The 14,933-nt window shown below is 42.5% G+C and overlaps 1 protein-coding gene across 1 annotated transcript in view; it reads right to left on the bottom strand.

Moving 5' to 3' along the window:
- CAPN6 (calpain 6) overlaps window positions 1-14,933 on the bottom strand; it is a 63,421-nt gene that overhangs the window by 4,003 nt on the left and 44,485 nt on the right. The window contains exons 10-13 of the mRNA XM_050901794.1: window positions 12,032-12,154; window positions 10,145-10,347; window positions 9,354-9,475; window positions 1,146-1,282 (exon numbers count right to left, since the gene is read on the bottom strand). Coding sequence (XP_050757751.1) covers window positions 1,146-1,282; window positions 9,354-9,475; window positions 10,145-10,347; window positions 12,032-12,154 — 585 coding nt within the window. The remainder of the gene's footprint in view (window positions 1-1,145; window positions 1,283-9,353; window positions 9,476-10,144; window positions 10,348-12,031; window positions 12,155-14,933) is intronic.

The raw sequence follows: 14,933 nt of genomic DNA on the forward strand, positions 1-14,933 counted from the left end.
GAGCAAGGGACAGCAGTGGTTTTGGAGTCCTTGGACACGTCCTTTGTCACTATTCAGGATGGGGTTGGGCATATAGCAAGCAGCAACTGAAATGGTGTTAATAGTGGGTTTTGCTGCTAGTCTCACATGCCCGTCTTTGGTCTGTCAAGTTCATTAGTATCTAACTTTCAGTTATCCTGGAAAAGTCAAGGTGTTTGAGCTGCATACTGTAGAGAGATGGGGTGAGGTCCCATGTGTAAATCAAATCTTCACTAAGGATTAGGCAATCCTGCACACGCCAAGAACACAGACCATGTTCCATCAGCTATTGTATCAGTTCCCTCTAATCCGTAAGTACAGACTGTGGTTTGGGGGATAACACTGCTATCATCCTCCTTGTATTTATAATATTTGTAGAATATATCTACTAGTTCAGAGGAGTACTATGGCACAGGAACTACTATGCACCAGTACTGCATTAGGCAGTGAAAAGTCAGAAATGTATCTCTTTTTGCAACACAGTGCTATAGAGCTATTTCAATTTCTGGCACCTACGTGCCACAGTGAATTGATTCACAGATTCATTGTAAGATCTCCCTACACTGATGAAGACATAGTCCTTAGTATTTGTCTAATACTAAACAACTGTGCGTATCAAACTGAAATGCCGTTCCATTCTCCCAAAGTTTTCCTGGACTGCCTCATCTAAACACCAAGCTCAGTTTCTCCAGCTAGTGCTGAGGTAAACAGTGTGGTCTAGTTCCCACAGGACTAGAATTCAAGGTAAAAAATGTCTTAATAGTAGCCTTAGCTTTGGTTTTATTTCAAACACTGACTCTGGACAACAGTTGGCTTTTCTTTGCCTCTGTTTCGTCAGGTACCAAATGAGGCAAAAGGCAATTCTGTAAATTCCTTCAAAGCCTGGGAATGAAATATGCCTTCTGATCCCTAAGTGTCATCAGTTGTTGTTTCATGGAAGAGACCTAGACTAGAGAATCAGCAGAACAGCTGAATAGCTCCAGGCATAGCCCAGTAAGGGGAGCAGAGGTTCTCACACTTCTATCCTGGGTATCAGCCATATGACGGGTTAGCACACGTCAAGCCCAGTGATGCTGTTGTGCCCCCCTACCTGCCTTCAGCAGCCTGCCCTGCGTGGCTTATCTCACCTGGACAATGATAGGACTGTCGATGTTCTTTCTGTAGAAAATCACTTGTGTGTCGAAGATGGCACTGGTCGTATCGTGTTGCACAGGGGAGCGCAAGCTTTGGTTCTCACACTTGATAAGCACATAGGGATCTGCTCCTAAAACACAATCAGCAGCACAGCTCTTAGGACACAGAATGGCAGCTGAGACCTGCCCAGAAACCCAGCAGAAGCAATCCCCTCCTGTGCCTGGCAGCACCACTGCTGCTGAGCACAGGAACAGGCCACCAGAGCACGTCACATCCACTGCCAGCTGCCCATCGCCAGCAGAGGTGAAATACCTCATTCTTGTAACAACTGGATGCTCAGAGCTGGAAACCAAGCACCATTTGCTGTGAAACCAGCTCACTCCTAGACTGGGATTGTGATCTTTCCGCATTCCCTTGCTGTGTATCCTCCTGGCTCATCTAACAGAAAGTCTTCAAAGTGACACTCTAAGCTCCCTGACACTGCCCTAGATGTGAGAGCCAAAATGCATCTGTGCATATGCAATCTAAAATGTAGTTCTGGGCACCTGGGCCAAAACAGAAGGTAAAAACTGTTCATCATCCACAATTCCTATGGAGGGCAAGGACAGGAACTGCACAGAACTGCTTTTAGACCACTGAATGCACATCTCAGTGCCCACCTTTAGACTGCCTAGCTTGAAAGTGCTGTCTACTGTATTCTGATATGGGTATTAGTGTTAGGAGGTAGTTTTCAAGAAGCAGTTTCTCTTCCAGAAAGTAAAATATTGTCAAAATGCAAAAACATTTTGTAGGAGTGCACTGGTTTCAACAAAGTTTTCTGTGGGAAACTGTCAAAGCAAATCCTCTCCGGTTTCTCATTTCATTCCTGTGAACCTGAGACAATTTCTTCGGTTCTATCATTTGGATCGATGTAATTTTAAAGTTTATGTTATCACAACATGTTTGCATCTTTTATAGGTCCTAGTTAATGTTTTAAATTACATCTTACACATACATAATCCACTGAGATTATTCAACATTCTAGAAATGCTTTGTTGTTTTTACACTGAACGTTTTTACTTTGTCATAAACGTTGATATTTTCTTTCCATTCCAATAGGGAGCAAGAACCAATTTGGAAACACCTGTCTTTATCCTCAAATAGAATGGACCATTCCACTTTCTAATTAACTTTCAGTTAAACACAGGCACTACCATTTTTTGGTATTTCAACACAACTATTTCCGTCCATTCCTATTGGTAATGACAGCATATCTGTTTTTCCACACCTTGCTACTTTTTAGATATGGACTTTAAATAAACCCACTGAATGTGTGTCAGTGTAAGTCAGACTTGTGATCATTTCTTATACACATTTCGTCACCATCTACTTTAAAATGCCACCACTGGAATGACAGCCATAAGGCAGCATAATTTTAAGGCAGCTTTCATTTTTTAACAATTCATACCCGGGATGATTTTCCTCAAACACGTCACTCATTTGCAGGAATGGATAGCAACATCTCACGCAAACAAACCACGTAACAGCTACATCCAAAACAGAAGGAGCTACTTCCACTTACGAGAAAGAAAGAGATTTTTCCATATGCTGCACTATGATTACACCTGGCCAGACATGCGATAGGCCTGTTACCCTGACAACATCTCACACTTTCTATAGCAGGTAGCAATGTATTGGCTTTTGTGATAGGCAATTACTTTCTGTGTCACTGAATGCGTTGGATTTAGCTCTGAGGCATGGGGCGGCACCATGCTGTGTAATCAGTGATGGAAAAGCTCCCCCCTTTGCAAAGAGATTTGGAAAACGGATCTGAATAAAATGGGGTCTTGCATGAAATGGTGTTAACTACTTTGGCCGCAGGCAAAGAGCAAAGCCACATCTGATCGCTAACAGTAATTAAGAGATAAAGGGCATAAGAAGAGGTGGGGAAAGGACACAGAGCTTTACGAGGTAACAGGCATATCTGCTGGATGAGGGAGCTGTTAATGAAGGGCCTTGCTAAGTGAAAGGAAAAGGAAAGCTAACATTTGAAAGAAACATTCAGATTCTCAGAAAGAGCTAGGAAAAAAAAGAGGGAGGTAGAAGATGAACATGAAAAGTACCTGCACAGCACGACCTCATGATGGCATTGCTGAATGGTCAGTTATATTAGGAGGACTGGCTCCAATTCCAGAACAAAAGAAAGAAATGGGAGAGCTGCACATGTGGGATGAGACAAGGGATGTTCTCAGCTACAGCTGGCCCAGTTCTTTGCAGCTCTGGGCCTGGTTTATTTACAGTACAGAGACAATGCAGAAAGGGCTACTAACGTGGAAAAGCAACATCCTAGTATTCGCTATGAGCTGGGAAAGAAAACAACCGGAGCTGCTACACTGGCAACTGCTCTGGCAGTGGAAGGAGGACTGGGTTCAGTTCTCAGGCACACATATGACTCAAGCTATACCTTGAACATCATACTGTGTATAAACAGCTGTTTCATCTCAGTCCTATGGCCATGCTGTTGTATTGATGTCGTGGTTTAACCCCAGCCAGCAACTAAGCACCACACAGCCGCTCGCTCACTCCCCCCCCGGTGGGATGGGGGAGAGAATCAGAAGAGTGAAAGTGAGAAAACTCGTGGGTTGAGATAAAGACAGTTTAATCAGTAAAGCAAAAGCTGCGCACGCAAGCAAAACAAAACAAGGAATTAATTCACCCCTTCCCATCTGCAGGCAGGTATTCAGCCATCTCCAGGAAAGCAGGCCTACATCACACGTAATGGTTACTTGGGAAGACAAATGCCATCTGAACGTCCCCCCCTTCCTTCTTCTTCCCCCAGCTTTCTATGCTGACCATGACGTCATATGGTATGGAATATCCCTTTGGTCAGCTGGGGTCAGCTGTCCTGGCTGTGTCCCCTCCCAACTTCTCGTGCACCCCCAGCCTCCTCGCTGGTGGGGTGGGGTGAGGAGCAGAAAAGGCCTTGCCTCTGTGTAAGCGCTGCTCAGCAGTAACTAAAACATCCCTGTATTATCAACACTGTTTCCAGCACAAATCCAAAGCATAGCCCCATACCAGCTACTGTGAAGAAAATTAACTCTATCCCAGCCAAAACCAGCACAATTGGGAAGTTGTTTGAAAGAACAGTGCAAAGGAAAAAGTTGAAATCTGTAAAAGCCAGAAACACTTGAACAGTAATGACATTTCTAAGGCTTAAAGAAATCTATGCACAGTAGTCTAAGGCTAATTTTTTTTTTTTTTTTTTTTGATAATTGGACTGAGGGCAGCTGACCCAAATAACCATCCAGGAGGGGCGGATCGCATGGGCATGGTCCCATGAAGAGGGACCAACAGTAGATGGCCCAAGCCTCCCGGCCAACTCCCCCCTGTTTATATACTGGGCATGACGTTCCATGGTATGGAATACCCCTTTGGCTAGTTCAGGTCAGCTGCCCTGGCCATGCTCCCTCCCAGCTTCTTGCACACCTGCTTGCTGGCAGAGCACGGGAAACTGAAAAGTCCTTGGCTTAAGATAAGCGCTACTTAGGAACAACTAAAACATCAGCGTGTTATCAACATTATTCTCACACTAAATCCAAAACACAGCACTGTACCAGCTACTAAGAAGAAAATTAACTCTGTCCCAGCCGAAACCAGGACACTGGTATATGGAGAGCTATGACAAACTCAGTCACTGCAAAAAGGCATGGGCCAAACAGAGCAGACACAGTGCTGAGCAAGCACTGCCTTGGGAATTACAACAGGTTGCTTTGCCTTTTGCAGTTGACTCTTTGCTCATGCGATACCTCTTAGCTTCTCCTGCAATACAGATAATAAAAGGGAGTCTTTCCACTGGCATCAGTAAATCCTCCCCCATCTCTGCTCCATTTTCCCTCTGCTTCCCTTCTTGTGTTTTGACTGGATATTTACCAGCTGTTTTTTGCCTTCTCCTTCCTTCTATTTCTCCGACTGCTCCCAAGGCAACTGCCATTAAAGGTACCAGATACTCTGCTTACCAGGTATGTCACATACCGGGGATCACAATATCTAGTTTAGAAAAGAAGTGGTGAAAGGCAATTAAACATGCAAATTCAACATGGAATTTCAGTGGGAAGACTTAAAAATGCAAAAGGTGATTTTTTCTCAAAGATAAGCTCTTGCGAAAAGAGTGTGACAGACAGTAGTGAGAGCAATTTCTAAAACAGACTTGGGAATGAGAGACAGAAAATCTCCAAGGACACAGTGCTTCCTCATCTCCTTGCAAACCTGCCACTGCACTTGGCTCACAGATAGTTGGATCAACTTCAGAACAAGCTAACTCGGAGGGAGGTCCTTCCAAGAGAAGCAGCCTATACGCATTCAGAATTGAGTCTGGGCAGCTAGATCCATCCGCTATTCTTGACAACAGCAAACCATCCATTATTTTTTCCAGACAGGACAATGGATCAAAGACAGCAGCAAGGAGGAGCTTTCCAATAAACATTTAAAATAGAGATTAAACAATCTTCCTCTGGCGGGGAGCACGGTCCTGATGACAACCAGCTTGTGAACCAGGCCGGGTGTGCACTTGCTATGCAATCTTCATTCTCTTCCAGTTTTGTTTAAGTAGCTGATCAGAAATTTGTGCTAAGCACAACTCTCAGATGACAGTGATGGGCTTATGTGAAGAACAGTGCATTCAAGTCTAAAATCCCTCTGTCGTAGTTATATCAAAAAAAGGTATCTCTGTTCAGGCTGCTCTTACTTTCCGCAACTGCATACCCCAGTGTCAGAGTATAGAGACATCCTGATGTTTTCAGGACAGTTTGTCACAGAGATGTAATGCCGTGTCTCAATTCTCAGAAGCTTCAGAATGAATCATAACCTCCTCCTGTATCATAAGGTTTTGTCTTCTTTCTATGCTAAGGGATGATAGTGACAAACCAGGCAGGTGGCTGGACAAGGCGGAATACAGCTGACAGATGACAGAGACTGAGCATCAGAAAAGCAGCAGCTTGAGAGCTGAGATGCTGCAGATCAGAAGGTGAAGTCAGGAAACCCTTGTGAAATGCAGTGGGGCTAATCAGACACAGCAGCTCACATAGAAACAAGTTGCCAACAACCTTTGCACCAGAAAATGAGTAACCTTTGTGTGAGGTCCTCTTAGCAGCAGGCAAACACAACCACTTAATCTACCTATTTTCTACTTGAATAAACATATTGACTGTGCCTAACCTGAAAGGAAACCTCTACTTCCCCCTCCCAATGGCAACTGCTCTGTGGCGTCTTCCCTCATCTCACAGTATTGATTAGACAGGAGGCTGCTGTTGACTTTTAAATCTAGTTCACATCAGGAAATGCTCCAGGAGCAGCAGGTAAGCCTGCTATTTCGGTAACTGCCCATGTGTCTTTGAGGTCTAAACTCACTTCTGAGAAAGCTGGTCTTTTTCAAATGCCTGGCTGCTATTTCTCCTTGAGATAGGCATGGGAGAGGGTCCAGATGCAGATCCAGAGAAGTCAGAGAGGAGACGAGAGATGACAAGGAGTTGCATTCTTTTGTGGCAGTATTAGGAAGCAATCTTTGGATATGGGATATTTAATGTCCCTGGACACATTACTTTCTAGTGTAAATTTACAATCCAGCCAGACAGTGTGCTTCAAGGAATTTCTATATCCACTCTTTTAATCTACTAAAAAAAACCCCAAATGTGAGAAACATGTACCATACCCAGCTTTTTATGTTACCAAAAATGGACTCTAGTATCAATTGGGAGCTTTGCCGAATTTCCCAGCAAGGTGCCCCTAGAAGGCAGAGTGCCAGTCATGGGCGTCATCCTGGTCGTTGCACAGCTTGATTTTATTGTGTAGCACAAATGTCAGCAGTGCACATTTGGCTTCTTTTTTTTTTTTTTATTTACACACTCTCCCTACTTCATTTGTCTGAAGCTGCTGTAAGATACAGCATTCTGCAAGACAATCTGTGAATGTACTCGGTGAGCTGGAGATACTTATAGGAAAAAAAAGGCTAATAAAGAAAGATTCAAACAGGGATTTCACAGCAGAATTCAAGATAATGGGGAAGCTACTGAAGTGAAGTAACTCAGCTCTCCTTCAGTGCCCCCTGAATGGATGAGATTTGGAACTACAGGCTGAAAAGAGACAAAGGCTTTTACTGAAAGCTTTATGTTGATACAAAAGGAAAATATTTTAACTCTTTTGGTGAAGTTTTATTCAAAGTCAAACAGTAAGATCCATTTAGGTTTTGTGTTCAAATCCCCTTATGTTTTTGATGAATTTAAAAACGGCATGTTGTTTCACACAGGGAAATGGAAACACTTCAGAAAAAAATTGACAATGATAGACTGATTTTTTTTTTCAGCCACTTGATGAAGTCAGTACTAATTCTATCTATATGAAGTCAATACTAAAATAGTATCACTTGACCCAATTACGCATTTTTTCAGCAGATAAAATAATCAAGCAGAAGTTTTGCTGAGGTTTAAACAGAAAATCTGTGAGTCCATTTCCTACAGATAGTTCTTCTCACAATAGGTTACCTTTTCAATTCTGTCAGGGTAATCATCAGCCCAACACTGGATGCTGAAATCAAAGTGGAAGAAGATGCTTCAACTCAACCTGACCACGTGTGGTAGTACTGGGTCCTAAAGGTATTTGGGCTATGCTGTAGTTAGAATATTTATTACACAGTGGTTGTTAAGTCCTATTTGTATATTCCTGAGGGTCTGTGTCACAATGCACCAAATCCCACAACGCTCTCTGAGCTCAAGCCTGGTCGTTGGCAGCTGCAGGCAACTGCTTTTAATGATCTTGTCAAGACTGTAATTGTGCTAAGGATTGTGAAATGCTAAGGGTGGAGAATTGGCTTTTATTGCTTTACAGCAGGGAATGTTAGAGAAAAATGTTTAAGGAATTTTAAAAGCAAAAAAAAAAACCCACCACCCTTAAAAATGAAAATGTCCTTCACAGGGCAAGAACAAGAACATACTGCCTCTTTTCAATGCACTGCTCTGCTATTCTTGTCACGTATAGCCCCTTCAGTCTCACCCATCCATCCTGCCTCGCTGAGAATGTGGAGCCATACTGCTTGTTTGACTGAAGTGTTTGTGGCTCCTGTTTTTCAAGAAAAGTACCAAGAAAAATGAACTGAATCAATTTTCTGTATCTCTTCCCTCCAACATTCCTGTCCCCTGAAGAGACAACCAGACTTAACAGAAAGTGGCTTTCACAGTGAAAAGTACATTCAGCCACCACTCAGTGGGTGCCAGGAATAACTATGAAAAGGGGACCGGAATAAAACTGTAGCCAGCTGCTTTGTGAGACTGAAGATGAACTGTACTACAGGTCTAAGTCTAATGCCTTCTCCACCACAAGAAGTTAATGCAACTGAGCTCCACATCTTAAACTGAAGAGAGCTGAAGAGTTACCTGGAGCAAACATAGCAGATGTTTCAGGAACCTCTTTAGTTTCCTGTTCCGCATTCACCATAGTATCTCTGCTCCTTTGCTTTCTCCCTACCAACCACTCAGTGCTGGATGTGTCTACCTTTTTCTGTTGCACTGCTCATGGAAAATGAAGGTCGACAGACAGAGAGCAGGAGTAGAAAATGAGGATGCAAACGGCAACTGGACAAGTCTCCTAATTAACTGTCAACGTCAGGTGCCAGAAAGACATTTTAGTGTCCTCCAGGACACTTCCTTTGATGTGTAGATACGCAGTGCTGTACAAGTCATATAACCTCTCCCTGTCCTAGTTCACCCAGCTGAAAATGGTTGTTTGAAAACCATAATTTCCTCCCTGAAGTGCTATTAAGCTTGTGGTAATGAAGAACAAAGTGCTGTGAAGGCCGTGAATGATGTTGCTGAGGTAAGTGTAGTACACTACGTGAGTCTGTGCGATTCAGCTGTCTCCCTGGATATTTTCCATTTAGAAAACACATAACCCTGAAAGGTGAATTTCTTACTAATCCCCACAAAAAGCTTCTCACGAGGGTCTGGCTACTACTGCCGATCTGGACCAGCATAGATGACACATAACTCTTGCTGTTTTGCATCATCTTATTCATCTGATCTCTCCTTTTGAGGAGATTTTACAACGTGCTGAAAAAAAATCTCATAAATCTTCAGTTTGTTTGGATAATTTCTGACTGCTTACATATCAACTCAGATCATCTTTAGAGGACTGAAGAAGCCCCTTCCACTCTTCCAGGCTTACTTTACACTTACCGCCTGATCTGTCTTGCTTCTGTAAACCCTCTGCAGAGTAAATTTTTATTTGGGTGACTCTGCGTGGATAGCCGCAAAGAAGACTCCAACATGTCATTTTAGGCCTATCTGCCTTCAGCTCCCTGAAAAATCATGGGAAAAGCAATTGAAGCAAGGAATGTCAAGCAAACAATCAATGGTTGTGGAAATCAGGCATTTTCAGAACATGAGATTTTACTTTCCTCATCTACCATTTTAGAAGTTTGTGGTACAGAAATAACAGACTTAAATAAAAACAGAGCAAAGCAAAGTAAACCAAATGTGTGTCATCCTTCACATGGCAGCAAAAGTGACGGGAAAAAAACCCTTTAAATCATGGAAAATAGTATCAAAGCAAGAAAAAAAATTCAGCAGGCCTGATTTCATGAAACACTAGTCTTGCCCTCGCAGACAACCACTGGTTTGAAAGGACATGGTCAAAGAAATAAACAGTATCAACTGTAACTGCAAGCACCAGTGCTCAGTGTTCCGACCTAGAACTGGAGGCAACTACAAAAGCCAAACTAAAAGGTCAAAAGACCCAAACTGAATTGTCCACTAGGTTCCTAAGTAAAAATGCCCTGACCATGCACAAATCCCAGTGAGCCATCTGGAGATTCTTGGAGGTGACCCTGACCATCTCAAGGGCCTAGTTCTGGAGCGATATGAGCTAGTGAGTCAGGGATATTTGAAGGCAACCAGGCAACCATTTCCAAGGAGGTGCAGCCAATGTGGGCAAGGGAAGATCTCATGTCGCTGTGAGTGCAACCTACTTGAGTTTTGATGGTACATCTGTGAAGAGTCTCAGGATAAACTTCGTAACGATGCCAGGATGATACGTAGTTGGGATAAGAACGTAGCGGCCTTGCTTAAGGATCCTCTTCAAGAACACAGTGCGTGTGTTGATGTACAGAGATGTGGCCACTCTCTCCTGCACAGTGAGCTGGTGTAGTCGACAGCTTCTGTTATCCTCCACCTACAGCCACAGAGCAGTATAGGGATTAATGCAAGGAGGGATATCAGAGCTAACAGGCAGGATTTTCCCTGCACATCACATAGCCTTTCATGGGCAGAAAAGACAATGTGCAATAAAGGCAAAGGGTTTGGCAAATGGTTTTTCACCCGCTGAAGCTGTGGCAGAGATTGTTCTGACAGGCAACCCAGTGCTCCAAGTGCTAGCCCACACAGGGTTCCAAGCAGCGCTGTTCGGCACTTCACTGCATCGATACATACACGTATACCCCTAAGTGGAGGTGAAAGTTTGGGACTGGCAAAGACACGCATCCCCTAACAGAGACATAATGCTACCGCAGAGTTTTGAATACTTTCAGAGATGCATGCGCACTCCAAGGACTCCACCCGCTGAGCTGTGCTGCCATCTTAGATGAGGCTGAGATTCATCTGCCTCCTTTCTCTAGCATGTAGAGAGAGCATTCCAGTCTTACACAGCAGACTCTCAATTCAGATGCACACAGCTGTATTTTCATTGCTCTTTCCTGAATACAAAAGCCACAGAATAACCATTTATGTTTTGTTCTAAGCCTTGAAGCTGTGCTTAACTATTAACATCCTCTTCAGGGAACTGATATTTACCACAGCACAGTTAAAATATAAACCTATTTCTCAAGCAGCTCCTGGGGGCAAAGACAGCCCTACATTCTTTTCTGGTAGTTCTCTTTTGTCTTCAGACAATTTAGGCCATGGTCTTCCAAAGGCCTTTAGACATGATAATGAGCCTGGTGGGTTAGAACACTTCTGAAATAGAAAAACTATTGAACAGAAGTAAAGATAGAGCACTGATACTTTTCTGAAGGTGTGATTTTCTTTTCCAGGCCTTTCCAAATTAGCTATACAGGCATGAACAAGGCAAGGTAAATTATGCTACTTTCTGTAATGACACTTTTCAATGTATGTGGTTAATAGGTGATTGTCAAATGAATAGGTGTGATGCAGATGTCAGCAGCTCTAACTGACTGTTAAAAACTGTCTGTTTTTTAGGGTAGGTCCATAGACTCGGTGTAGTCCCACTAACTATAGCGATAGGTGATAAGATAATCCTGATCCTCAGTGAAAAAGCAGATGCATAGCTGTTTCTCTTGCTTTCCTCCTTCTTTCAGTTCATATGTTTTCATTTTACTCAATTTGCCCTGGGAGTGCAATTAAATTACTGTTCGAGATCACTTTGGTTCCTTTTCATGTATGCTCATTTCCTACTCTCTACTCCAGCTTTTGAAAACACTCTAGACTCTTTTTTTCTAAGTGGCAAAAGAAAAACTGCAGACTTTTCAAACTCATTCACTTGGCTGTATTTGCTGATGAAATGGAGGCAGGAGCCTCCAGTGAGAAGGAGAAAAAAAACCCTCCATGTTTCAAGCGTTAATATTTTTTTGTCTTTCTCTTCAAAGCTTGGGGTAGGAAAAGCACTTAAAATTCTCTTGCAATAGGGAAAAATGACTTACGTTCCTTTAGTTCAAATAGTCTGCCTAATGTCAGCTCTGGTGACTGAGTGCAGTACACACGCAAAGCTCATGTTGAGAGGAGAGCCAGACCCCACCATGATAATCATGCCTCTATCTGCCAGAGATCTCACTGCCAGGATGAGACTCCATTGCCAGGACTGCTGAACAAACTCTGAAGCCAGAGTGCAAATGGCTGCCTACCTTGAATATTTCAAAGCCAATTGGGATGCTGTCTCCTTTCCCTTCTTTCTTGTATTTGCGGCGATCCTCCTGTTGTAATGAGACCAACACTTTGTCCTCAGTCTTCTTAACATCAAAGATGTACTAGCAGAAGAGAGAAGACAGTAAGCTGTTAGAAATGCCTTAGGATACTGAGGATAAAGCCATCACCAAGGAAATACGTGCATACAAAGGAGGCAAATGGAAATACATTTAGGGGTGGGGGGAGAGTTCTCCATATAACAGACATTCCCAGCAATTCACAGCGGAAAATTAATGCTAATAATAAGGATCTTTAAACCAAAAGTATCAGAGACACTGAAACAGGTAATTCACATAAAGGACAGTGTGAGACAGTATTACGAAATAACTGTTGAGGCAGCAGAAGAGAACATCTCCTCTGAAAGCAAAAGACAAAAGATTAAGTTTTATTTAGATATATATAAATCAGGAGTGAGATAAAAAAATTAAACCAACAGACTCCACATGGGGTCTTTGATAATTTTTGATTCTTCTTTTAACTTGAATATCTAAACAGGGCCTGTAAGTTTCAAACATCTTTATATAGGACCTGCAAAAGAAGGAATCTTCCAAACCTTAGTTAAAAAAACCCGAAACCCACAACTTTGTTCCACACCTACAATTTCTATTTAATATAAGAATGACAGGAATGCTAATTCTGGACTTTCTCAGTTTTTTACTTTACAGACTTTTTATTTTACCCAGTAAAAAAAGCTAAGAAGGATTCCTGCATCTTTAACATGTAAATCTTTTATCCAAACTGTTTAAAGTAAACTTCATAAGACCAAGCAAAGGAAATAATTTCAAGTTTAGGCAGCAGTTCCCACCTCAGTAAATCAGACTTGAATTGCTTACGTTATTATTTATCACTACCAGACCAGTTCACGAGTAAGTAAGTACCCTTTCAGTAGACAAAAAGTCAGATAGGTGTTTCTTTATACAACAAAGTATTAAACACTCAAATTTGTTCACTATTAGAGACTCCTTGAAATTTTGTTTCTTTTTTGCATACAGAGGGCAAATCTGAGTTGTCAGAACCAGTGGAGGGGAAGAGGACACTATTTACGCCAAGTTTAGACAGATGTTGTATTCTTCCATCCTCAAAGACCTTTAAATGTGAAGCAAACAAATAAAAGCATAAAACTGCAGCTGTGCACAGCTGCGTTCTATGTGCACCACATGTTCTGATTTAAGCTGAAATTCTCTGACAGCATGGAGAGGGGTATCATCAGTGGTTCAATTCCCCTCTCACTTCTCCTCCAAGTGCTGCTAAAAAGCAAATCCTCATTGAGCTTTGCTCTGAGGTAGATACTGAGATTGCCTTGGTTACTGTCGTGGAACGATCCCCTGTAATGACTTCACATCCCTCTGTGGTTAGAGCTCTGCAGAATAAGGCGCCATCCCATTTCTCATCCCTGACCCTCACTGTCTCAGGCAGTGTCACACCCACATGGAGGAACCACCAATCTCTAGCAGAGTTGGCTGAAGCACAGCAGTATCGGAAAGAAAATCAATACCTTCCCAAGCCTCTGGGCTTCATTAGTTGTTCACGGTATTTACAGTCCAGATTGGCCTCCTACAGAACTACTGCTTGCTGTTCTGGGCTGGCTGTTTTTTGGTATAAATTCAATGCTTCTTTGTACTCTTATTTGTGTGCTGTATCAACATTGCGGCAGGGAAAGCACAGGACCCTGAAGAGAGTCCTAGGGGTTGTAAAGAGCCTCTGCAGAGAGAATCTAAAAAGCAAGATATAAATATGCAGCAGCACCTAGTAAGGCACATTTTAATTCCTGTCCCTGTTGAACCATATGCAATGTTACCTTGTCAGATAGCCTAAAGTGTTCTGGGGCAAATGGAGGTGTGAAAGGGGAACTGTGAGAGTGCAAGAGAGCTCTCTTGGTCTTATGAGAGGTATGCAACTGTGACGATCTTTCATCTGATGACATTTCAGCTGTCCTAATGGGTAACAATCTGGAAATCAGCAGGTGGCTGTAGGAATACATTTATACTTGGCTTAAATTCCCTGATTTTAAAGGGACTGGAAGTGTCATAATCCCTCTCTGTACAGATAAACTTCACAGGAGGCCTCAGTGTCAGGCATTTCACTCAGGGAGAACAGACAGAGATTATCTCTAGACTATGGTAGTATGTGCCACATTAATTTATAACGGCCCTAAGCTAACATAAATGTGTTCCAGCACTGCTATTAAGAGCCTTTTAATCAACTAGCTGAGAGATAAAACTGGAATAAAAAGAACTTCCATTGCATCAGGCATTGCACTCAAGTGTAATGTGTATATTTTGTTCTCTGTGGCAGCTAAACACTTACAAATGAGACCTAGACAAGCACTTGGAATGCATCCAGAATCATACAGGGGAATATCTGAATAAAAACACCCTCTGGAAATGAGGCACTGACAGAAGACAGAGCAGTGAAGAACTGCTTCTCCATCTACACCTATATGACAGAATGAGCTGGGAGTTTGAGATTCACTCCTAGTCTGAACAGCAAAGGCTGCACTTCTCCAATATCCTGCTATGAAAATTGAGGGGTGCAGACAGAAACCTCCCATTCAAGTGCAGAGACGCAGACACAAGAACATCTTTAATTAATCTAAAGTATGTGGCAAATTATAAAAGAACAGAAAGGTCAATTTTCAAAGTAATAACTGAAGCAGTAAGTGCCTAGATCTCATTGACAGTAATGGAAGTGTTATGCCTGAATTTGCATGCACTGGGATGAAAATGTACAACACTGAGAAGGGCAGGAAGGTGAGAAATGGAGTAAGAATGGATGAACAGATAAACTGAATAGCTTGAAAGTTACCAGGTAGGATGAGACAAGGAAAATTCTGTAATGCTG

The sequence above is a fragment of the Gymnogyps californianus genome, chromosome 9 (assembly GCF_018139145.2).
Source record: "Gymnogyps californianus isolate 813 chromosome 9, ASM1813914v2, whole genome shotgun sequence".
Classification (NCBI taxonomy): Eukaryota; Metazoa; Chordata; class Aves; order Accipitriformes; family Cathartidae; genus Gymnogyps; species Gymnogyps californianus.